Genomic DNA, 25,875 nt, shown 5'->3' on the forward strand with positions numbered 1-25,875 from the left:
TATTTCTGCAATTTCGCCATGTAAGTTCATATAACTTTAATTATATTCTTAAATACTTGAAATGTATGTTATTGATGTGAATATGATTTAAATATCCCTTGTATGAAAATTGATAAAACATTGATATATTTGATAAAAAGGGGAAGAAATCCCAGTTAAACGAAAAAGAATTGATAGTAAAAAGGATCTAGCCCGGACGGGTGATCCTATCCTAATATAGCCCTCCCAAAGGATACTTGTAAAATGGATTTAGCCCGGACGGGTAATCCGAATTAGGGTCTGAATTTAACATGGACTGGAAATTCAGATCCAAGCTCATTAGAGTAATTGTCGTTGTAGGGGATTTAGCCTAGACTGGTAATCCCGACAATACTCTATGAGTTTATATTACAGGGGATTTAGCCTGGACTGGTAATCCCGTTGTAAGGATGAGGTTCGCGGGAGTGTGCTTTCTGAAATGAAATGTGTAAGACCATGGTTGAAAGATACCATGGCAACATGATATGAAATGTGTAAGACCATGGTTGAAAGATACCATGGCAACATGATATGAAATGTGTAAGACCATGGTTGAAAGATATCATGGCAACATGACGGGAAATGAATAAAACCATGGTTGAAGATACCATGGTAGCGTGACATGAAATGAATAAGACCATGGTTGAAAGATACCATGGCAACGTGACATGAGAAGAATAAGACCATGGTTGAAAGATACCATGGCAACGTGACATGAGAAGAATAAGACCATGGTTGAAAGATACCATGGCAACGTGACATGAAAAGAATAAGACAATGGCTGAAAGATACCATGGCAACATGACAGAAAATGAGTAAAACTATAGTTGAAAGACACTATGGCATCATGTCAAAGATAAATAAGATACCATGGCAACATGACAGAAAATGAGTAAAACCATAGTTGAAAGACACTATGGCATCATGTCAAAGATAAATAAGACCGTGGATAGGAGACGCTATGACATCTATTGAACAATTGATATTCAGGTAATATGTATCAAATGACGAATGGTTATATGAAATGGTTGTGTGAAATGTTTACAAGAACTGGTCATATGGAAATATATGTACAAAATAGTTGTATGAAATAATTATGAAGATAGATAAACGAAATAAGAATAAGTACATGGAATATAATTTATGTTAAGTTTGATATAAACTTTACCGGAATAAATATACATAAAATATATGGAAATGATGGAGCATGAAATATTGATATAATGAAATGATTGACATATACTTATGAAGAAACGGTAAGAGAATGATATGTTTCATGACATGTACATATATAATTATCTTTGATATGTTGATACAAGGAAACTATGTAAGTAAAGACAATTATTAAACTCAAGTGTGGCTTGTCGAGAAAATAAGTATATCAATGTTGAATTTAGATGAAATATGTGCAAGTATACTAACAATGATGTTGTTTGACGCTTAGACAAGTGTCAAGCTATTGATTGAATGGTAACATGTTTAATTATAAGGAGCATTGAAATGGTAAGTACTTAGATGAAAATAAAATTTAAGATTTTGCGAAATTTTTTTTTCTATGATCCCGATTTAATTCCAGTTGGTTTCTAATGTATGTTTGGGCCCTCGAGGACCCAATAAAGAGATGTTATGATTAGTTTTAAAATATGAATAATAAATGACTCAGAATTATCTGAAAATATTCAATAAACTCCAGTAATGTCTCGTACCCTATTCCGGTAATGGATACGGGTAGGGGGTGTTACACAATATTTTACATAGAACTAAAATTCACTTATAATTTTGAGAATTTCTTCTTGGTTTTCAAAGATGAAGCTGGTTGTTTAGGTTGATGAATGTTTGTTGTCCAAATTATGAAGTGAAAAAGGGCAAAGCAATCCTTCGCTTATCCCATTGCGATGTTGAATGCGGAATAGATTTATCACATGGAAGAGAAGTCTCAATTCCCTACCTTAAATGTCTTTTAATCAGATAGATGCCTTTCAGTGGCAAAGCAACAAAGGCCATTTAAAGGTGCAAGTGATAGGCTGAAGATGACAAAAATTTCGTTTGAGTAAGTAATCCAAGTTCTAACTTTGAACCATATTAACGTGAGAAGAGCAATAGCAGCAGTTAATTTAAATGTCTCCTCCACCGACAGTGCCACCGGAAATTGGTCAGACTCTCCACCAGCCTTTGAATCCATGCAAAAATAAATTAAAATAAAATCCCCCAGATTGCCAGGGAAATTTATATAGTTTTATATAGCAGACAAGATTCTTACAAAGGCATCAATTACACCTCCTTTGAAGAGCACCTACTGGATTTGGAAGTAAACCATTGAATCTTGCACCAACTTTTTAATTTAATTATGGCGATTCGTATTCCAACATTGACCTGTTAAATGCCGGTGGATGAATGTTCAGTTAGGTTACTTTCTAAGTTGCCATGGACCATGGTTTTCTTTCTATCGTCTTCACTGTTCTTCGCATTCAATTAATTTACCTCTATATTCTACCACCAAGTAATGAAAGAGCATAGGCTGTGGTCCTTGGAGGCTTGATTCTTATAATCAACAAAATGTAAAAGTCAATACTAACATCTGCAATCATTTTCTTATTCTGAACATATTACTTTAAAAAAAAATCAGGGGTTAATCGATTTAGTTTATATACAAATTTAGATGAAGAAATTGATTTTGAGTCTAGCTTGCAACAAGTTTATATGAATTCAACATGTAAAGTTTTTGATTGTTGTCGAAGGAGATCTTCCGTAGGAAAAAAGGGAAGGTTGAACGAGTTAAATCAATTTTACAAAAGAAGAATGGTGTTGCTAAGTCATAGGATATTGTTAAAATTAAGTGAACGTTCATGCATGGCCAACTTTGAGAAAATTGTGCGTTTTTTACTTTACAACGATGGCGATGGCGATGGCCAGCAAGCGACATTACTAAAGAATTAAAACGCATGAAAATGATAAACCATTGTTCTCCACATTACCAAGCATGCATAAAACTAATGAAGTGTTTTTCTAGCTTTTAATGGGAACTTCAGATAAATAAAGAAAAAAAGAAAAATAGAGTGTTTTCTCTTTTTTTGATAAAGAGATTTTATTCTCTTTTAATTTTTAAAATGACTAATAAATTCAAAACCGGGGGTCAACCATCAAACACCCACTTTTTTTTTCTTTTTTTTTGGCCTTGAATTATAAATTTATATATCAAAATTCAGAGGTTTAGTGGACAATGGAACAAATTAATGTAAAGTAAAAGCATCCTGGATGAGATCCATCAACATATAATATAATATTAAAGTTGTGATAATTGGGTATAAGAACATTTAAAAAAAATGAAAGAAACCCCCCACTAGAAATCCCACTAAATCCACTAATCTCCTATTCTATGCCCGTTTTCCCTCTTTTTAACTAACCAAAGTACAGAATAAGGAAGCCTATATTGTCTTTTTCAAGAGCTAACATACCAACTAATGAAAGCCCTTGGTTGAATTTGGAGACCATTAAGATGATTCCAGGATCAAAGCAGGTGAGACATCGGTGCTGTTATGGCTATGATTGTGGTCAGCTTCATATGTTACAATCAGCATCATCGGTTCATCTAGAGCTCGCTCTACATGTTTCCTGGCAGGGCAGCCTTTGACGCTGCTGCATCTGTAATACCCCCTGAAAATTGCCCCAAACAAACGTGTTAGGAAAAGTCGGGTTTGGTCCGAGTTAAGTGGACTCGCGCAAGCTTTACAGATGAATTTAACTCAGTAGACGATTCAATCTAAAATACATAATAAAGCCAATGACAATTGCTGTTGAAAACAAATTTCTTTAAATATGCAAACTTGAATTATTGTCCTTTTGAGGCGTTTAATCAAACAGGTAACGGGTGGATTGACTGGTAAAGAGACGCACATGAAAGGCAAAAACCAAGCTAATAATCTTTACGAACCTTGGATGAGGGGACCCCTTGATTGGTTTCTGCCCATATTTTCTCCATGAATATTCATCAGGAGGAATATCAGCCGTCTTGTTGCTAATAGCTGGAACTCTAATGACCTTCTTCAATTTTGATTTCCTAATAAAAGTTCAATCAAAAGGTTCAGACTTTCAGAATAAAATCAATTAAACGATCCAAATTGTATGAATGACCCAGAAAATCTAAGAAACCAACCTTTTCTTGGAGCAATGGCAACGGCGAGAGAATGAACCATATTTAAGAGCAGCACCATCCAATGAATTGCACTTCCTTTTCAAAGAGGAAAACAATGGAGGTTTGCCAGAAGAAGGGACGTGAGAAGGACTAGTAAATTGGAAACCGGATGGCTGAAAGCTATCAGTATTTCCTGTTGAGGAAGAAATAAATGAATTCCCAGCAGACAAAGTACGCGAAGATGAGAAATTTATGGTACTAGGCGATTCGTTTCTTTCCAAAACACCAATCTTTGCTATCAAAGGAGGACTTCTTTTACTCTGGGGGCGACTATGAGGCAAAGGAGGCAACCTATAACTTGGGGTCAAACAAAAAGGCTTAAAAGCAGACACTTGATCTTTGGTTACTTGAAAAGAAGAAGACGCTGTCTCTGGCTCTTGAATCTTCTTCGAAGCTTGTTCTGTATCTTGGTTTGGGTGAAGAACAGGGGCTCGTCTAAATCGAGCATGGCCGATTCTCGGTCGATCCAATAAAGAAATAACCTCTTTGAAAGAGTTAACAGTCTTATCTGTAACAGCTTGGATATCCATGGCTGACTCTGCTGAACCTGATGGAGCAGCAGTTTTAATAGAAACATCTGGATTGAAAAGCTCTTGATTTTTAGACATCAACGTTATCAATTCTTCAACACCCTGAATCCCAGAATTTGCAGCTTCTTTCAAAGCAGTTTCCGCCACTTTTCTTGCAAAACTACCACCACCATCACCGCCGTATACCATCTTCAATTCCACGGTCATCTTTGTTCATCAAACGAAAAAAGAAAACCCAAACCCACCAAAAGTCTGATAACCCGAAGAAGAATCAAACCAGTTTTATAGATTTACAGAAAACCAAGGTTTGATATATTTAGGATAGGAGAGGGAAAATGAATTGAAATAATAATGTCAAAATGATGAAAGTAATAAGAAGAAAAGCTCAAAAGAGAAGAGAGTCAAACTTAATGCCTTCCGTTACATATTACCGTCGAACTCATCACCCAATCATTTCATTCCACGTATTAAAATTGCTGTCGGCACCTTGACCAACTTGGGTCCCATCACAACGGGAATTTTAATTTTAAAAGTCAAAGGGCGATGAATGACCGTTGGATGAGATGACCAGGTGAAATTGGGAATTCTATTTTGGTTGGAGACAGTGAGGCAGTGGAGTTGACTTTTAACAGCTTTAATTAAAGAACTAACATAAAAAGTCGTTCGTGGGACCATTTTTACCGGAAACTGGAAGAAACGTCAAACTTTCGTCCCACAAAGTCATATGGGATTCTTTCAAAGTGGGGCCATTGCTGCCCTTCGATTTAGCATCATATAACTGTTTATAAAGATTGGTCTTTTTCTTTTCTCATCATCATTTGAGCTCAACTTTGACAAATGATTTTTTTTTTCTGGAATATATCTTTTGGAAAGTCCTAATCAAATTTAAATAAATATAACACGTTTAGCAATTAAATTAAGTCAATGTTGACAGGCACGTCCATTGGAAAAACCTTTCTTTTTCTAAAATTAAAATAAAATCATATCAATGGCTGAAAAAAAAGTTCATTTTGAATAAGGTATTCTCAAACTTTATTAAAAAAATTATTTTAGCTTTTTATTTAATTTTTCATCTCTTTTAATTCTTTAATTTGCGTTTTTATCAAATCATCTTAAAATAGATGAAAAAATTGAGATTCTTTAATTTTGTTGACGTGATATATATATGGATTGTCAAGTAAATGATATGTCAACATCTAATTAATTTTTTTAAAATATTAAAATATATTTTTTGTAATTCTTAGACTTTTTAAATAATTTTAATGATTTTTATTTTTTAAAAATAGTTTATATTTTTTTGAATTTTTAAATTTTAAAAAATTAATTAAATATTGACGTGTCAACCATATGGAAACCAACGTCAACAAAGTTAAAAAAAACCTTAACTTCTCCATTCATTTTGGGGTGTTTTGAAAAAAAAAAACAAGTTTAAGGACTAAAAAAGAAGAAAATTTTAATGAAGGGTTAAAATAATTTTTTTATAAACCAAATAAATCATTATGCTTTTGAATAATGATATGCTAAGATGTTCATGAGAACTTTTGTTCTTAAATTAAATAAAGTTTAATTTACACAATTAGTAAAAAGTATCATGGTTAACACAATTTTTGTTAACACCCCACATCTGACCCAGTCACTATATACAAATTTATAACGTCACATTACATTATCGAAGCAACTCAAGATAACTTTCTTCTTAATCACATTATTCAATGCACAAATATCGTTCAAATAGATTCAATCATCCATTTTAACCACAAACTTACATTTATAGTGTTTAATAATCTAATTCATCAAGTTATGAGTGTAACAATTCGATTTTCAATGATATCGAAAATGGTAGTTTTAAAATCTCATTTTCGATACCAGAGTTTGTAAATATAATCATTTAATTTTTACGAGGTTAGTATAAATGTTAATTAAAGTTTAGCTCCTCGATTTTGTCAAATTAATAGTTAACTAAGGTATAAATATTAAATTATAAAAATAGTAAAAATTAATCACTATAAATTTTTAATTAACCGAATGACCAATTAAGTAATTGAATCATTAATGTATAGCCAAATGGTGGTGGAGGCCAGTTATAATCCACCAAATTGGTTAATTACGCTTAATGTTAATTAAGTAAAGGTTAATTAAATTAATTAAAGATTAATCTAATTATATTAAAAGACAAAATTTAATGAAAACAAAACATTTTTCCTATTCATCTTCTTAGCAAAAAGAGAGAATATGGTTTGGAAGCTTCAATCTTTCGGTCTTGATTTGGTATGTTAAATTTAGTCTTTTCTTTATAATTTTTATATTTCTGAGATCGTGGGAACTTGATTTAACTAGTCTATGTACCAATTTATAAAACTGTTAAAGTTTATGAAATTTTTCATTGATGAATGCTTGAAGAAATTGATACTAAATTGTTGGATTTTAAACTTAGAAGTGAAAATGGTTAGTTTGTAAAGTTTAATTACTAGTTTTTGAATATAGAGACTATTTTGTATGAATTTCGAAATTGGTGTAAAATTTCTGTAATTATAGATAGTAGAGAGTCTTAAAAGGATGTAATTGTGATCGGTTTCAAAATTTAAGCTCAAATTTGAAAAATATTACAATTTCAAATTTAGGAACTAAATTAAAAAAATGTAAAACTTTAGGGGCACTCAAATAAGCGAAATTAAATTGATTCATGCGTATAATAGGATATTGCAAGATGTTTGGAATTGATAACTTGAACTAAATTATTATATAGATGGGGGATTGAGCCAAACCGAAGATAATCAAGGAAACGCAAAAATTGTTGATTAGTCCTTAAAAATTCGGTTGTTTATTGATTTTGTCAGGTAAGTTCATATGGTATGATTGTATTAAAATTGTTATATATTTGAATTATGAATTTGCGTAAGATTGATAGTAAATTGAATTGTTTGCAATTTGATACAAAATGTGAGATATGAACTAAATCGTAAAGAAATGATTATATGTGTTAAAGATGTCTAGATGATCTTAATAAAGGATAAGATACACAATTGACTTGTCAATATAATTATTTACACGCTGATACGGGATATATGTGATGGTACGGAGTTTATTAACATACAAAATGAATGCACATATAATAAAACTCTAATGAAGGTAGCTAGATTACTATCCAAAAAGATTCTAGTATAAAAAAGAACAAACAAGATTTCTTGCCTACCTCCTAGAGTGGATGAACCAAAAAAAAAAAGCAGCAGCTGAAATTGGGAGGGAGGATTTAAAACCACAAATCATCCACAATTTAACAGGTGCATAGGGATACTTATGGAATAAGCCCATAAACACAAAATAGAAGGCCCCTTGACCCCAATTTGCAACATAAGAGCCTGAAATCGGCTCATTTGTTGTGGCCTGGTAACAAGGTCCACAGGGTCTTTTTTTTATTAATCAAAGTAAAATGAAACAGACAAAAAAAAAAGCTTGTTGTAAACATAAACTTGTAATGAAAAGAAAATATACTCCTCAATAAAAATATAATTTTTAATTTTATAAAAAACTTATAGAACATTAGAAATTTAAATTTACTAAAAGTACAGATAAAAATGAAAGAGTAAAATATTTAAAATTAATAGAACAACTTTATGAAAAACATAAAGACTTATTTACTTTATTTAATTACCATTATATGTTAAATTATGACACTACAGACAGTAGTAGTTCTAGTAATTCTGATAATTAAGAAGATTTAAAGGTTACTAGTTATATAAGAATCAAGATGAAAGAAATAAAACCCCTTACAAAACAATCTAGGAAAAGAAAATATAGAATTCCAGAACCAATGATACTGAAAAAACAAATTTATGAAAAAGAAAAATAGAGTCAGATATTCAAAACGATGATTATCTAAGAATTTAAATAAATAGAATTTACAATAATCAGAATATTAAAAAAAATTTAAAAAAAAAAAATATTCAATATCAGAATATGAAAAAAATTATAGATGATTAGGCACACTCAATGACAATTGTTGTAAACAACAACAATACTTGGTCAAAAGATAAATTTTTAAATTATTTTGTTGGAACATTCCAAGAGGATGTTTTACAATTTTTAAAACGTTAGCAGGAATCTGAAAAAGGAAAACAATAAAAAAGTCAGTTAATTAATTAGATAGGAACTCCTAAAGATCTTTTAAATGATTAATTTTTATTCTAAAAATAGAATTTTGGGCCTATTTTGATAAAAAAGATTAGGATAGTATATCTAGTTATATATTATCAAAGATTAAATTATGTGATATTAGATATTTAGAAGAATTTTCTAAAAAATTTCTTCATGAATATCAAAAATTAAAAGATGAAAATATAGAATTTTGGAAAAACCAATATTTTCATAAATTACCACCACCATAGGATGAAATTTGCATACAAAAATATGTAAATTATCTAGAAAAACATAGCAAAAAGGCTGGAGAAGAACAGAAAATATAGATTCTATAGGTAATAGAATAAGTTTTGGAAAAGAAAGAATAACTTTACATTGCTTACAAACTAAAGCTTCTAAACAAGTCAAAAATAAATAAAGTGCTAAACATTGTACAAAAATTTTAGAAAATGAGTGGAAATTTGGATGTAAATCAATACGTAATAAAACTTATAAAAAACATAGAAAGAAAAATAGAAGATATAAATTAGTTAGATGGAAACCAGACAATAAAAAATATACTAGTTATAATAATAAAAAGAAAAAATTTGTTAGAAGAAAAACTTCTAACAAATTTAAAAAACAAATATGTAAATGTTTCATATGTAATGAGGAATGTCATATAGCAACAAATTGTCCTAATAAAGGAAATGCAAAGAAAATGATTAAAACTCTTGAAGAACAAGATTTAGAAATATGTTTAGAAGAGGAAATAAATCCTGAAGAAATATTATATGAATTAATATCATAAACAGACTCTGATTCAGATGATGAAGAATATATATTTATGTTTAATGTAGGAAGTAGTTCTAAAAATCAATTAGAATAAATTCCTAACTTTGAACGACATGATATAAAATTAGGAAATTTAATCGGATAAGAAAAAGACTTTTCTAATGAAATGATAGAAAAAAATAAATAAAAATCATATTTCTAAAGAAGAAATATATAAAATTTCTAAATTCAAGATATGGAGTCAAAGACATACAGAAAAAATTAGTGGCAATACAGTCACTAAAGATACTATAGGTGGATTAACAGAGATTCCATTATTTACTAAAGATAAAATTAAAAGAATTAGGAAAAAATATACTCAAGTTAGATATATACATTTAGGTATAATTATGATAACAATTAGAGCTTTATTTAAAAAAGGTCATGATATACCTATAATAGCAGTTTTATTAGATAAAAGATTTGAAAATCCAATAAAAGCACTTATTGGAGGTATTGAATCTAATTTACATACTGGTGTAACAGGATTTAAAGTTAAACCAAATTACTTTACATCTATTACAAATCCTCTAATAGAAGAATGTTTATGTTTAAGAATTCAGACAAAAAATTCTGAAATAAATGATTTAGCAGAAGATCTAGCAATAAGTTAGACTTCTATTAATGAATATATTAATACTGCAGAAGTCGAAATTAAAGAAATAAATAATAAAATTATTGAGCTTTTTAAACCTAATAAATTTACTACAGAAATTCAACCAAAATTATTACATTTAAGGGATCTATTAATACCAAGAAACTGGATGATAGTTAGAATAAGTAGTGCTAGTACTTCAAAATCTGTAAGTACTATAGAATATATGTCGTCAGGAGATAGATTATTTTTTAAAAATAATGCTATAACAAATACATAAACATTATTGAGCTTTTTAAACCTAATAAATTTACTACAGAAATTCAACCAAAATTATTACATTTAAGGGATCTATTGATACCAAGAAACTGGATGATAGTTAGAATAAGTGGTGCTAGTACTTCAAAACCTGTAAGTACTATAGAATATATGTCGTCAGGAGATAGATTATTTTTTAAAAATAATGCTATAACAAATACATAAACATTATTGAGCTTTTTAAACCTAATAAATTTACTACAGAAATTCAACCAAAATTATTGCATTTAAGGGATCTATTAATACCAAGAAACTGGATGATAGTTAGAATAAGTGGTGCTAGTACTTCAAAACCTGTAAGTACTATAGAATATATGTCGTCAGGAGATAGATTATTTTTTAAAAATAATGTTATAACAAATACAAATGATAATTTAGTTTTACCTTCAAATACTCAAACAGAGAAAGACGAGGATAATATAAGTACAAGTTCAACACCAATAGGAATGAAAACAGTTAAAATACCTATTTTTCCAACTGAACCTAGTAGAAATTCTAGAAACACTAGAATGGAAGAAATTTAAACATCAACAATTATTCAATAGATGAAAATTGGAAATAGTGATGTTATTACATTTTCAAATTTTTAACGAAGAAAATATTATATATATTGAAATTACATTCCAATTTAGAGAATATAAAACATATTCTTTACATGCTTTATTAGACACTGGAGCTACCACCAGTAGTTGTAAAAAAAATACCATTCCTGTAGAAAAATGGGAACCAATGAAAAATCCAATTAGAGCCATAGGAATAGATGGTAATGAAACCATAATAGGATTTAAGGCTAGAAAAATACCAATCTACGTAAATACCATTCCTAAAATATTATGTTTTCCTGAAATGCGTGGAGATATATTATTAGGAAATAATTTTATATATCAACATTTACCATTTTCTATAGATAAAAATTTAATAATATTGTTTGCAGAAAAGATTTTTGTAGAAATACCTTTAGTAGAAAATTATAAATTTGTGTGTGATAAAAATTTTACACCCCCAAGAAAAGAACAGATTAAACAACTAGAAACAGATCATTGGTTGTTTAAAATTCTAGAAGATAATTTTAGTGAAGAACCATTAAATTATGGCAGAATAGTCCTAGATATTGTGAAATAAAATTGGAAAATCCCAATAAAATCATTAGATTACACCTATGATCTATACTAAACAAGATATAGATGAATTTGATATACAAATCAAAGAATTATTAGAAAAAGGATTAATAAAAAAAACTAATAGTCCACATTCTAGTCCTGCTTTTATGGTAAGAAACTATGCTGAAATAAAAAGAGGAAAAGCTAGAATGGTAATTAATTATAAAAGATTAAATCAAAATATTATTTTTGACGGATATTTTATTCCAAGAAAGGATGTTTTAATTAATCAAGCTAAATAAGCAAAATATTTTAATCCACAATTTGTTGTTTTCAATCATATCCTAAACAATGGACCATATTCAAATATTTTTCTATAATAACAACTAATTTGTATTTTTATACGATGCATAGGCCGGTTGTATATATATAATATTTTAAAAAATTAAAAGGTCATAAACTTTTGTGATGCAAGGAATTTAAATTTCAATGAGACACCAAATTTGTCAAAAGCGTATCCAAAAAAATTATTTTTTTTTATTTTTTATTATTAATGTTATGAGATTTAAAAACATGTTAAATTATGTATACTTCTTTGAGAAAAAAAAAATAATTGAGTTTGATGTACTTTTATATATATATTATGCATATATGATGTACTTATATTAACTTTTTAATTGTTGTTCATATTTGGTAAAGGATTATTTGTAGAAACATTCGTGGTATAAACTATTCATTAATTAATTAAGCATAAGAATAATTTTCAAAAATATATTATAATCATTTTCATATTTTAATTGAAAATATTTAATATAGAAAACCATATATGCATATGCATTATCGTAAAGTACTATACGATTAAATTTTTTTTATATTAGTTGTGCTATTTATAATAATTGTATCTATATTTAAGTTTATTATATCTAAGTAATTAGCTTAACATTATTAATAATTTATAATTATTTCATTAGAATAGCTAAATTAAATATACATTAAAAAGATATGTGTTTAAGGAATTAAAATATAGTGAGCGTAAAAATAAAAGTTATCAAAAAATATGGAAAACAGAGAGACTTCTGGTGCCGGAAAAGCCATGCAGAGGAGTTGATCCCGAAGAAAGTTCACTTTAGACAGGAAGACGGAGATTCTAACAACGATATGATGATCGATCTGACCTCGGAGCAGCCCGTTTCGTGGAAAGATAAACTTATCAGTCAATCATCAAAGAATGAGAGTACTGGTTCGGAAGGAAGAGAGGATTTTGTTATTATGGATGGCGACATTCAAAAATCTTTTGTGAATGGAATGCCTTCTATAACTTTCTCGGACAGGGTTCATCAATTTTTAATACAAGGTATGGAGAATACCGTGATTTTAAAATTGCTTGGTTGTAACATAGGTTTTTCAGTTTTGCAGAATAAATTATACAATCTGTGGAGACCTTCAGTAACCCTACATATGATGGATATTGAGAATGAATATTTTCTGGTTAAATTTCAAAATAAGTTGGACTATGAAATGGCTCTTTCTGAAGGCCCTTGGATTATCTTTGGACAATACTTGACGGTTCAGCCTTGGACGGTATCTTTTGATCCCTCTCAGGCATACCCAAGCATTGTGAAGGCGTGGATCAGGTTTCCTGGTTTACCGGGGTACTTATACAACCATAAAATTATTTTTGAGATAGGAGGGATGGTTGGAAAAGTGGTTAAGCTCGACATGAACATTGACAGTAGAGCTAGAGGGCGTTTTGCTAGAATGGCGGTTTATGTTGACTTGGATAAGCCTTTGGTTTCCCAAATCTTGATTAATGGACGAAAACAGAACGTGTAATATATGTCTCTCTATCCACAATCTATTTTAGCTGTGGAAGATATGGTCACGTGGAAAACTCTTGTATGTTCAGGAATTCAGGTGTCACCGGAGAAAAGAGTCTTACTGCACATGAAGAGTCGTCGGGGATTCGGGAAATGATTAGAGATAGCTCGGGGAAGAAGGACAAAAATTACAGGCCATGGATGATCGTTGAAAGGAAATCAATGCGGAATTTTAGAGAGAATGTGCAGGCTCCGGTAGCAAATCAAGGGACTGAACAAGAAGGCTCACGATTTAGACTCCTTAATAATAGGGATTATCATAAAAATGGTAATGAAGGTGTTCTGTCACGTAATAAAGGGAAAGAAATATTTAATGGAAAATATACCAGGAAAGAGGTTGGCTCTCTTCAAAAAGAAAGTCTTGATTTAAGCAAGAATAATAATAATAACGGTCAGGATAAAGAGGTAGGCCGTTTCAATAATATAGGCTCGAATATTAATGGGGAAAATGGGCCAATATCTGGGTCTAGCTTGAATAAAAAACAGACTAAAGAAAACTTACCGGATTCTAAGAAGCAGACCAGCTATTTGGGCCTTGGAGACAGCTCAAATGCTCAAGCCCGAGATACCTTGGACCTACCTGGATCTGTCACTGTGGCCCAACAGAAAGCTGTGGTTGCTGGCTGCAGTAGCAGCTCTATGGCGGTGGTAGACGAGCGATTGCCTTCTACTGGTGAGATGGATCTTCTCCTTGAATTCAATTCTGGTTCGGCTCAAGGGTATCCGGTTCTGGAAGGGTGTATCAGAAAGGAAGAGAGACTGGCAGTGGGAAACCTTGATCCTGGAAGACATACGGCTGTGGTTTTCCACGATAACTTGAACCCTAACAAGACTAACTCTCTTCCAAACAGCAGTAAAGGGCTAATCCTGGTGAGTAACTCCAGCCTAAGGAAGGGATTCGGTACTAGAGGGAAAGGTATTTCTAAGAAACGAAACAAAGTTGCCCATGGGAGCAATACCCGTTTCAAATTCGCTGGCTCACAACGGGTCCCTTTGAAGTAGTCGATAGAGCAGATTGCTGAAAGCCTTTCGGCCTTATCCAAATCCAATCTTGAATTGGTGGAAGCCAATGTGCACGGACAAATTGTAGGGAGTTATATCCCTGGACAGTAAGCTTTAAGGATTTATTTTGGTTTTTATTGTTTTCTAATTTTCTTTTGTTTTTAATTGTTTTTTGGATTTCTGGTGTTGTTACATTTTATTTTGGTTTATTTATCTTTTTATGATTATGGGTTCAAATTTTAAAATATTTACATGGAATTGTCAAGGTTGTGTTAGCAGGAATTTTATTCGTGCTTTTCGTGAATATAACGAGGAGCACAAGCCGGATATTGTCTGTTTGGTTGAACCGAGAGTGAATGGCAAAAAGGCCAATGATATTATTGTGAAATTAGGGTTCAATTTTTCGCATCGGGTTGAAACAATTGGGTTTCAGGTGGTATCTGAATGGGGTGGAATGATTCTATTCATATTAGAATCATTCAGAACCATCCACAATTTATTTTTTTATGTGTTGATAACCTTATTCCTGATAAATCCATTCTCATTTCTTTTGTGTATGGTAGTCCAGATAGGTCCAAACTGAAGCTCTTCTGGGAAGATTTACAATCCATAGCTCCTCATAACTTCACCCCTTGGCTTATGATGGGAGATTTTAATGACATCTTATCTCCTTCTGATAAAAGGAGCCATTTTACTGTCGGTAAGCGTTGTAATTTTTTTGGCAATTTTGTTGAATCTTGTGAGCTGCAGGACTTAGGTTATAGCGGCCCCCCTTTCACTTGGCAAAGAGGTGGTACTTTAGTCAGATTGGATAGGGCCTTAGCAAACGATGCTTGGTTGACTACTTTTCCCCAATGTTTAGTACACCATCTCACCCGTATCAAGTTGGATCATCGACCTCTCTTATTGTTTACTAGACCGAATCTTTGCACTCCTAAAGGCAGACCGTTCAGATTTTTAGCAGGGTGGACGAAGCATAATGACTTTTCCAATTTTGTCAAAAGCAAATGAAATTTTGCAGGTAATATGAGCGACTCCTTAAATAATTTTACTTTCTCTGTTAAAGATTGGAACAGGAATGTGTATGGCTTTTTGGGTACTCGCAAGCGGACTCTTATGAGATCACTTAAAAATATTCAAAGGGCTTTAGAATAGTCTGGCTCTATTCATTTAGCCACAAAAGAAATGGAAGTTCGAGATGAGTTGGAAAACATTCTGGATCATGAGGATCTTCTTTGGAGACAGAAGGCTCGTTGTGATTGGCTGCAATTGGGGGATCGGAATACCAATTTTTTTCATAGTCGTACTATTAAAAGAAGGAAATTTAACTGAGTCACATCTCTGCGCATAGAGAATGACGAATGGTGCTCTAACCAAGATAATCTGAGTATTAAAGCGGTGGAATTCTTTGAAAATCTTTATGATGAGGCCCCTCTCGTTTTGAGAGATACCCCTAGTAGTGGATTCCCTTCTCTTAATCTTTTAGAAATTTCTTTTCTGGAGTCAGCCATCACAAATGAAGAGATTAAAGTGGCGTTGTTCGACATGGCCCCTTTGAAAGCCCCTAGAAGTGATGGTTTTCATGCCCATTTCTTTCAAAGTCAGTGGAATATTCTTGGAAAGGATGTCTGTCAATGGGTTAAAGATGTCTTTGATGGAAAGTAGATTGAGCCGGATTTAAACAATACGTTGATTGTGCTCATACCTAAAAAGGATAATCCTGAGGATTTTAGTCACTTCCGGCCTATCAGCTTATGTTCTGTTCTGTATAAGCTCATAATGAAAGTGATTGCGAATAGATTCAAGGTAATCTTTCCTAAACTGATTTCTCAAGAACAAGCTGGTTTCATTGCTGGAAGAAATATTTCTGACAACATCATCATAGCGTAAGAAGTCATTCATTCTATGAGATGTAATCGGAAGGAGAGGAAGTGGATGGCCATTAAGCTGGATTTGGAGAAGGCCTATGATAGAGTTAGTTGGAAGTTTATTAGTGCGTCTCTTTCTGCAGTTGAAATTTCTTTGTTTTTACGGAGGGTGATTATGTCAGCCATTTCTATGTCCACCATGCAAATCCTTTGGAATGGAGTTCCAACACAAAAATTCAAACCTGCTAGGGGTATCTGTCAGGGATGTTCTTTTTCGCCCTACCTTTTTGTGCTTTACATGGATTGGTTGAGCCATCTTATTCATACTGAAATGGAAGTTGGCAATTGGGATCCAATACGACTCTCCCGGGCTGGACCTGAGATTTCTCATTTGTTCTTCGCTGACGATTTGGTGATTTTTTGCAAAGCTCAGGTTAACCAAGCTCGATTATTGGATAGTATCCTCTCTCAATTTTGCAGGATTTCGGGGCATAAAATTAGTGTAAGGAAAAGCAGTATCTTCTTTTCCAAGTGCACTGAAGTTGACACTCGTAATCAAATTAGCCAGTTGTTCGGTTTTCAGGAAGTTCAGAACCTCGGTACTCTATTTAGGTGTTCCTCTTCTGCATGATAGGGTTTCCAAGAATACTTTGAATTTTGTGGTTGATAAGATCAGAAACAAATTGCAAAGTTGGATGCTAGGAGGTTATCTTTTGCTGGTAGAGTCACTTTAGCTCAATCGGTACTTCTCTTCATTCCTAACTACTTTATACAATCGTTAATGATTCCGAAAGGTGTTTGCGTTGATATAGAAAGACTGGTTAGGCAGTTTATCTGGGGTTGCACTGAGGGGCAATCTAAAATGGCCTTAGTGGGATGGGATTCTATTTGTCAGCCACGGGCTCGGGGTGGTCGTGGCTTTAAACATTTGAATGACAAAAACTGGTCATTCCTGATGAAGATTGGGTTTAGCCTTGTGTCTAAATGTGAGGTGTTTTGGGTGCGCGTTTTCCGATCCAAGTATGGTTGGAAAGATCAGCTTTCTGACTCTATCAGTAGGAATCAATGCTCTCACCTTTGGAGGTCGCTCTCTAAAATTTGGTCTCTTTTTCACGAGAATTTATTATGATCTATTGGGGATAGGGCCAATGTTCGCTGTTGGAAAGACCGTTGGATTCCATGTATGGGCCCTTTATTCCTAAAAATTCTATTCTTTACTAATTGATTTGAATTGCAGTATTAGGGATATGGTTAAGTTGGATGGGAGTTGAAACCTGGACTTGTTTTGTATTTGGGTTTCTGAAGAAGTGATTAGCCGAATCACTAGTATTCCTCCTCCACATCTGGATTCTGGACCTGATAGAGTTGTATGGGCTTGGTCAGTGTCAGGAGCTTTCTCAGTTCGTAGTACTTACTGGGCATTGAAAGAAGATACGTGGAACACTCAAGAGGAGCATTGGAAGATCTCTTGGAAGTATCAAGGACCTCAGCGAGTTAGAGTTTTTCTTTGGTTGGCCTTTCAGCAGAGACTTCTTACTAATTCTGAACGAACCAGAAGGGGAATTAGTCATAGTAGTTCCTGTACTGTTTGTGGAAATGATTTGGAAGATTTGATACATGTTCTTCGAGATTGCCCCATTGCATATGAAGTATGGAAGATAGTGATTCTGGACCAGCTAAAACAAAGGTTTTTCTCTATTCCTTTTCAAAATTGGCTTATTCTTAATCTTTGTTTTCATGAAAGGTTGCAGGAAAGCAGTGTCACGTGGTCATGCCTATTTGGGTTGATTGTATGGAGAATCTAGAAGAATAGAAACTTGTTTATCTTCCAGAACATTTCCTGGACAACAACTGAAGTAGTGAAAGCCTCTAGTTGTTGGGCCCGTCAATATGAATCATTTCATGGTGGCTATAAGAATAATTCTCAAAATTCAAATTCCATTAATAATTTAGAAGGAAGCTGGGTGTACTTGTCCACTGATGGAGCAGTGAGCAGAGATTCTGGGTATGCTGCTACAGTGGGGTAGCTCTAGATCATGAAGGAAATTGGATTGTGGGTTTCAATCGTTTTTTAGGTGTTTGCTCTCCGTTTGAGGCTGAAGTGTGGGGTATCCTGGATGGAATCCTTATTTTGTTAAGTAAAGCATTCAGACGGATCATCATTCTGACTGATAACCTTGAAGTCGCTCAAAATTTGTCTGCTTTAAATTTGGAATACTTAGGGATTGCGGTCCTTCGAAGAACTCAGCGCGTCATGCAATCAGAAGGGGAGTGGAAGATCGAGTACATTTCAAGAAATCTGAATTCGGTAGCTGATCACCTTGCTAAACTTAGTTTGAATTGAAAGTCCAATCTTCAAATAATTGTTGAGGCTCTTAAGGAAATTTTAGATTTACTTCAAGCTGATAAAGCTAGTGGCTATTTCATGTAGTTGATGTATTACATTCTTTATCACCAAAAAAAAAGATATGTGTTTAAAATTCAGCATTAATATTTAAGAAAAAAAATGTTAGCAACCAAAATTTCGTCACTACTTTAGGCATAAGTAAAAGGGAGAACTCAAATCTAGGAATTAAAAATTTTGTTAGAGTTGGTATAAAAATTTTGTTGTTAGAGTAAAAATTATTAGGATTAAAAAATCGAAGTAATAATATTTATTACAAATAAAAATATAAGAAAAACCCTAGATAATTATTAATTAAAAATGTGTTTTTATTATTAATATTTTTTCGAAATTAATTTCATGAACAGTAATGATGCAAAACACTTTAATTATCATTATATGATTATAAATATTTGTTTCCTAAATTTAGTTAGTTGATTGTAGTAATTTTTTTTTGGTAAAGAAAATAAACATAATAAGTTAATTACATAATAACTCTCTGGGTAATATTGCCACTAGTTTGACCAGTAGAAGAAAGTGGTAGCACCTCTTTTAGAATATCCGCAAATAGCTTCAGCCTAAAGCTTGTATCAATGGCTATTTTGGCTAGGTAATCTACAACCTTATTAAAATCTCTAGGGGAATGTTCTATGGTCCAAGATCCTAGGTTCTCCAGAATATGATGAATACGTCTAATAGTGGTAGAGTTCAAACTCGTCAAGAAAAGACCCTGAATGGCCTTGATTGCCTCCAAGCTATTTGTTTGAATCTTTACGCTTGCATATTACATATCTTGAATGATGGTCAATCTGTCAAGCATACCCCACAATTCAGCATCAAAGATTGAGCAATTGCCCAAGTATCAATTATATCCCTTAATCCACTCCTCATTTTCATCCCTTACTGCAGTATTTCCAGTAGTGACCTGAATCGCGCTATCTGTGTGAAGGCTGATCCAACTTTTTGGTACCTGTAAATCTGAACTCGACTCATATTGTTTAGATGTGTGGTCCTTGTGAAAAGAAACAAATTGTTTTGCCCATATATATGATATCTTAACTGTCTCACTTGTATTCCGTAAAACACTCTGAAAAATAAAAAGGTTTTAATTCTTCCAGATTCGCCAGGTAAGTAAACCAAATAAACAAGACCAATTCACCTTTTCAGCTATGAATTGAGTAGGTTTCCTGCAAATTAGACTTTAACCATTGAAAGAGGTCACCTGCAAAGAAATGCTCACTAATATCATTAGAAAGTACATGCATCCAAATTATTCCACTTCACATCTTTAGGGTTCCACGGTCTTTCTTAGATGTGCCAATAAGCATGTTTTAGAGAGAAAATACCATTCAAAGTACAAACCCAAATAATCCTGTCATCACCTGCAAACAGATGAGGTGGGGGTATACCCACAATATGTCTAATTATATCATCTAAAAACCAAATACGAAAAAGCTCCAAATTCTAATAACCCTTCTCAGTGATCATTTTACTGAGTAAATAGTCCAAATTATGACTTCCCCATTCCTTTTGTTGATTGCATATATATATATACTTGGATCCTTGCCAACAATGCATTGTGCTGGTGAATCGAAATGTGAGTGTTGGAATCAAGATAATATTCGCAATCCAACTAGCCAAGGGTATTCTCAATGACAAAAATATTGACTTAGTAGTTCTAAATGTTGATGAGACCCATTAAAAGTGCTAAAGGTGTAGTAGTCTTTTGACAATATAAAGCTTGTTGAGCAACTGGTGGGACTACAACCTAAAAGAGAGGTGGATTATGTATTAAACTTTATGGTAAAGAAGTGTCGATGCAACATGGGTAGTCAATGCTCTATGGTGTGATTTGTCTAAATTGTTGAACGTAGGTTATAGACAACCAATCATAATAGTTTGTTGGTTTATTATGGCTTAGCATAGATGCAAAGGTCCTTTTAGAGTTCTATGATGAGTAGGCAAAGTAAACAGTTAGGATTCTATCTTTTAGATAGGTTTGAATGTGAGTCATTAATGTAATTCAATCTATATCATTTATGTAAATTGATATCAACTATAAATAGAGGCCTTCTCCAACCTCATTTGTACCATTCACCATTGAGTTAATCAAATATAAAGAGTATTTACTCTAAGCTTTTGTGCTTGTTTCGATTAGTTGTTTTCTCAACTTCAAGGGTTAAGGTTGACTTAAGACAATTTGAAACAAATTCTCATCCTAAAGTTGCATGGTTTACTTGGTTAAAGTTTGAGCCCATAACACTTGCATAATGCATTTGATTTTACGAGAAAAGAAGGTATGAAATAGTTATGTGATCATGTTAATATTTAATTATATTTAAAAAAATCAAGTATTTATTAATTTAATCATTATTGAATTAATTTTTATCCTTTAATTATCAAATGTGATATTTAGTAATTGAATGTTATTTTTAATGTAATTACGTGGCATGATTTGAGTGAAAGTAATATATGCTAACATAGCATTATTGTTTCATACAATTCTCTTTCTTTGGTACAAACATATATTAGATTATAGCACATATCACTGATATGGGTGGAGAAAAATCAGTTAATAAATACATTTATTCAAAATTTATATAAAAATTAATTGAAATTATTGTTGAAATAATAAAGTTAAAGTATTTAATATTCATTGTGCCACCGATTTAATTTGAGTTTTTATTGATTTTGGTATAAAAAAACAAAATACCCTCTTATGAATCATTTTAATATATCAATCTTTAACGATACAAATTTGTACACTTATTTAAGTTGTATATCCATGCCGATGCAGTCCTAGAATTTGTTGTAACGTAAGGCAGTGTTGTTAATCCACAGAAGTGCAAAAACAAAGAGAAAAGCCAAAATTGGGAAAAGTAATGCTATGCTGATATTTCAATGGATCTTTAACAAATAAGTGATAATATAATAAGATTCTTCACCACCTTTGGAGAAAAGCTGAAATGCTAATCCCTTTTGACAGCGACATACTTCCATATAGTAAAAATAATAAAAAGAAAGAAATATGTCTACCATTAAGCACCTTTTCATTCAAAGAAGATCCTCCTGTACCTGACCTCCCCTCCTTTGCTCTCCTCTCTTTTTTAAATCATGCTTGTAATATCTTTTTCTCATTATAAATTCATTAAAGGAGTCATTTTATATCATTTTTAAAAATTTTATGGCAAACAATATTATTTTCTATAAAAAAATTTTGAATTAATAAATTGAATTCGCATAATAATTTATTTGGACCTTGACTTTACAAAAAAAAATCAGTTTAGCCCTTTATTTAATTTTTTAGTCTTTAAATTAGTATTTTCTTTTGTCAAATTACTCCAAAATGAATAAAGAAGTTAACATTTGTTAACTTTGCTGACATGACATATACGTGTATACTATATTAGTAATTAATTAATATTTTTAAATATAAAAAATTTAAAAAGTAGAAATTATTTAAAAATATATATTAAAAAGTGCTAAAAATTTTTAAAAAATAATTTTAATTTTTAAAAAATTGATCAATCCCTGACGTGGCTTGCACGTGGATGCCACGTCAGCAAAGTTAGCAAACGTTAATTTTTTCATCTATTTTTTGGGTGATTTGACAAATAATGCAAGTTTAAGGGCTAAAAGGTGAAAAATTAAATACAAGGCTAAAATGATTTTTTTTGTAGAGTTGAGGGCAAAATAAGTCGTTATGCCAATTGAATTTGCATATTATTAATAATTCATACTCCAATTATGATCATTTTTGTTGATAAAAGGCATAACAAAGGAGGAGATAGTGATGGTTCTGTGGAGGTCAGTCCACCTAGAGGGGCGAAGACTCGAAAAAGAACAAGAGAACAGATTGAGAGAGAAAGGGGAGAGAAAGGGGAGAGAATTACTCAGAATAACTTTAGGGTTTCAAAAGATTATTCTTTTCTTCATCATTATAAGAGTATCTATAGGTAAAGTCATTTTGTTCACAAGTGTGACGTGACAGAATAAATGCTCAATCCCACAAAATGCATAAAGGATATTCATGGCGTGAAGAACATACATCGTGAGATCCATCTTACTATGTATTAAACCAATACAAGGTTGTTATGCTTAAATGAGACCATTATTGTGGTGAGAGTATGTTCACACTTGAGTAATGTTCATACCTAAAAGTGGGTGGTCTGGTTCATGAAAGGGTGTCACTCTTCAAGTTTGGAAATGTGATCAACTAGGATATACTACCTCACATGAAATCAAAAGAGAATTTAACATCTTCTGCTCTGCTAACATGGGTCTATATAGCGGAGGAGTATAACAATTTTAATGAAGAAAAAGCGAAAACTAAAAGTAATCAATAAATTAGGATAGTCATTTAAATCAGGTTGAAATCAATACGTGAGATTTTTCTTTAAGGTCTGATTTGTATATATTTGGATTTCAAGCGAATGTTGAATTTGAATGCTATATCTTATGTATGTATGTACGGTTCATGAACACATCGGATGTCCCAATAGCATAGCCATCAATTTAATCATCTTTATCCAAGTGTGAGTATCCAGTAAAAAAAATATATTTGACAAATATATGACCATATTTTTATAATTTGTTCATGTAGTTAAAAAAAAATTATGGATTTTAATCAAGTTTGTGTGATATAATAAAAGCCTTTCATTGGAATTATAATTGGCATCAAATGATTTTTTTTTTGGGGGGGCGGCGCTTTGAAATAGAAGGACAAATCGGAGGATGCAACGGAGAAGGTGGTGAGTGGTCCGCAGCCATTAACCTTACAATATTTTAATGGTCGTCCGCCGTCTATAAGCAAGCAGGTGCCACCAAGAATCTAGTTAGGTTGGGTTGAATATAATTGGCGAAGGGCGGGGTCAGCATCAGTCACCCCCAGATGGAAACTTTAAACCCCTAAACCCATGGATGGGTCCATAGCTTTTCATTTTTTTCTGCTTGTTGTTGGCCACTGTTTTTAAACTGCGATACTGACCGCACAGCGCGCGCTCCTGATAAAGCCGAATGGCCGCCTATTTTCCATTTTTTTTTATCTTTTTTAATTATTACTTTTTCTATTTTCTAATAATCTTACGAGTCAAATTTATTCAATTATGTAAGAAAAATAAAATCAAATTCAAAGAGGTTTTCTAATAACCTGTCCGCCATTGACGTTGTTGAGCTTGTTGTATGTTCCCTCTGCCCCTTCCTTTCCCTTTAATCCCTTAAAATAGAATGGAGATTATACATATAGCAAGTAAAATGGAAAAACCATCAGATTCCACATTTTATTATCTCTGAATTTGGATTTGTTTTGGTATAGGTGAGAGAATTGGAAACCGATCCTCTGTTTAACTCCGGGCGTGGATCTGCCCTTACGGAGAATGGAAAGGTGGAAATGGAAGCCAGTATTATGGATGGTCCGAAAAGGCGGTGCGGTGCCGTTTCCGGGTTAACCACCGTTAAGAACCCAGTTTCCCTTGCCCGACTTGTAATGGAAAAATCACCACATTCGTATCTGGCCTTTTCAGGTGCCGAAGAGTTTGCCAAGAAACAGGTTCGTAGTTTGGTCCAAATTCCACGTTTTTTTTAAATGCTTTTCGAATCTTAGGTTCAGCAACACACGTGTTGAAGTCTGACACCTGGCAGTGTCAAGGACAAGTTTGGGTCTTCTTAGATTAATGGTTTGGATTTGTTGCAGGGCGTAGAGATGGTGGACAATGAATACTTTATTACCGAAGATAATGTCGGGATGCTCAAGTTGGCAAAAGAGGCCAACTCTATCCTGGTATACATTTAAGATTTTACACTACTTTCCCTCTGAAAAAACGACATTCATGCAGTGGGACGATGGCTAACGTTTCCTAGTTTTGTCTTCTGGTCAGTTTGATTATCGTATCCCAGCTGTTGGCACCTGTGGAGCCAGTGCCGCCATGGACAGCCCTTTGCAGATGAATGGGCTGCCAATCAGTGTCTACGCTCCGGAGACAGTCGGATGCGTGGTGGTTGACAAGCAAGGCCGATGTGCTGCCGCCACCTCCACAGGTGGGCTCATGAACAAGATGAGTGGAAGGATCGGTGACTCACCACTAATAGGATCGGGGACCTACGCATCTGAGTTATGCGGAGTGTCGTGCACCGGCGAAGGGGAAGCAATCATCCGGAGCACACTGGCGAGGGAAGTGTCTGCAGTGATGGAATACAAAAGGTTGAATCTGCATGAGGCGGTGGATTATGTGATAAAGAGCAAGTTAGATGAAGGCAAAGCGGGGCTGATCGCGGTGTCCAAGGACGGTGAAGTGGCATGTGGGTTTAACACCACCGGGATGTTTAGGGGCTGTGCCACTGAGGATGGGTTCATGGAGGTGGGTGTCTGGTGAAACGTCATTGGGTTGCCCTAAGAGAGATTTGCTTTTTATGTCTTTAGGTTTTAACCATGTGCTTCACAGTATCCTTGGTTTGGTCGGTCAATGTGTAATTGAAATGCCCCCATTAATAAAATTAGGATCTTCCGTATCAATATTCAATCATGGCAAGTTTGATGCTATAGATTCTTATTCTATGGGATTAAAATCATGTGGGCTGCTGCTATTTAACATGATGAATCCAAGAAAAAGACATGAATCTTAGACCGAAATATACTGTGTTGGGTCTACTTGTTCCTTTAAATTACCCCTGTTTTACCGAATTTTCTAAACAAGATTCATGACAGAATCTTGCACCAAATCTAACCTCTCCAATCAATGTCCTTCAAACTTTCAAAGCTAGCATGCCCTTTTCTATGACTTTTCTTCTCTTTCGCTTTTCACCTTTAATTTAATAATTAAAGAGGGTATCTAAAAAAATACATCATGGGCAAAATCTAGGAAATTGTATATTCAAGGTTGATACCAAAATCTGACGCCGGATCCAAATAATTTAATCACCTTATTGTTTTCAAACTGAACTCCCCTCGTTTTCACTCTCTTATACCCTTCATTGCTAAAATTCAATATTTTCCTAGGATTTTTATTATAGGCAGGATGGTGAGTGTTTTCGGGGTGGTGAATTA

General features: G+C 32.9%; 2 protein-coding genes across 2 annotated transcripts; one reads left to right on the forward strand and one right to left on the reverse strand.

The window, feature by feature from the left end:
* Window positions 1-3,227: 3,227 nt before the first annotated feature.
* Window positions 3,228-5,108, reverse strand: LOC121202798 (probable WRKY transcription factor 7). The gene is made up of 3 exons (XM_041112137.1): window positions 4,172-5,108; window positions 3,950-4,075; window positions 3,228-3,672 (listed from the first exon to the last, which is right to left on the reverse strand). Exons 1-3 carry the CDS (start codon window positions 4,945-4,947, stop codon window positions 3,510-3,512), a joined length of 1,065 nt encoding a protein of 354 aa, XP_040968071.1. The 5' UTR covers window positions 4,948-5,108; the 3' UTR covers window positions 3,228-3,509.
* An 18,860-nt stretch (window positions 5,109-23,968) lies between these two features.
* On the forward strand, window positions 23,969-25,344 carry LOC107957544 (probable isoaspartyl peptidase/L-asparaginase 2). The gene is made up of 4 exons (XM_041112138.1): window positions 23,969-24,012; window positions 24,148-24,381; window positions 24,526-24,612; window positions 24,710-25,344. Exons 2-4 carry the CDS (start codon window positions 24,223-24,225, stop codon window positions 25,202-25,204), a joined length of 741 nt encoding a protein of 246 aa, XP_040968072.1. The 5' UTR covers window positions 23,969-24,012; window positions 24,148-24,222; the 3' UTR covers window positions 25,205-25,344.
* The last annotated feature ends 531 nt before the right edge of the window (window positions 25,345-25,875 follow it).

The sequence above is a fragment of the Gossypium hirsutum genome, chromosome A05 (genome assembly GCF_007990345.1).
Source record: "Gossypium hirsutum isolate 1008001.06 chromosome A05, Gossypium_hirsutum_v2.1, whole genome shotgun sequence".
In the NCBI taxonomy this organism is placed as follows: domain Eukaryota; kingdom Viridiplantae; phylum Streptophyta; class Magnoliopsida; order Malvales; family Malvaceae; genus Gossypium; species Gossypium hirsutum.

Bases quoted from the DNA above. Each gene is read 5' to 3' on its own strand.
- LOC121202798 (XM_041112137.1), bottom strand. From the start codon at position 4,947: ATGACCGTGGAATTGAAGATGGTATACGGCGGTGATGGTGGTGGTAGT. The intron at 4,076-4,171 runs GTTGGTTTCTTA...AACTTTTATTAG, and splicing joins TGCCATTGCTCCAAGAAAAG to GAAATCAAAATTGAAGAAGG. The intron at 3,673-3,949 runs GTTCGTAAAGAT...GGCAATTTTCAG, and splicing joins AAGGGGTCCCCTCATCCAAG to GGGGTATTACAGATGCAGCA.
- LOC107957544 (XM_041112138.1), top strand. From the start codon at position 24,223: ATGGAAGCCAGTATTATGGATGGTCCGAAAAGGCGGTGCGGTGCCGTT. The intron at 24,382-24,525 runs GTTCGTAGTTTG...GATTTGTTGCAG, and splicing joins AAGAGTTTGCCAAGAAACAG to GGCGTAGAGATGGTGGACAA. The intron at 24,613-24,709 runs GTATACATTTAA...TCTTCTGGTCAG, and splicing joins AAGAGGCCAACTCTATCCTG to TTTGATTATCGTATCCCAGC.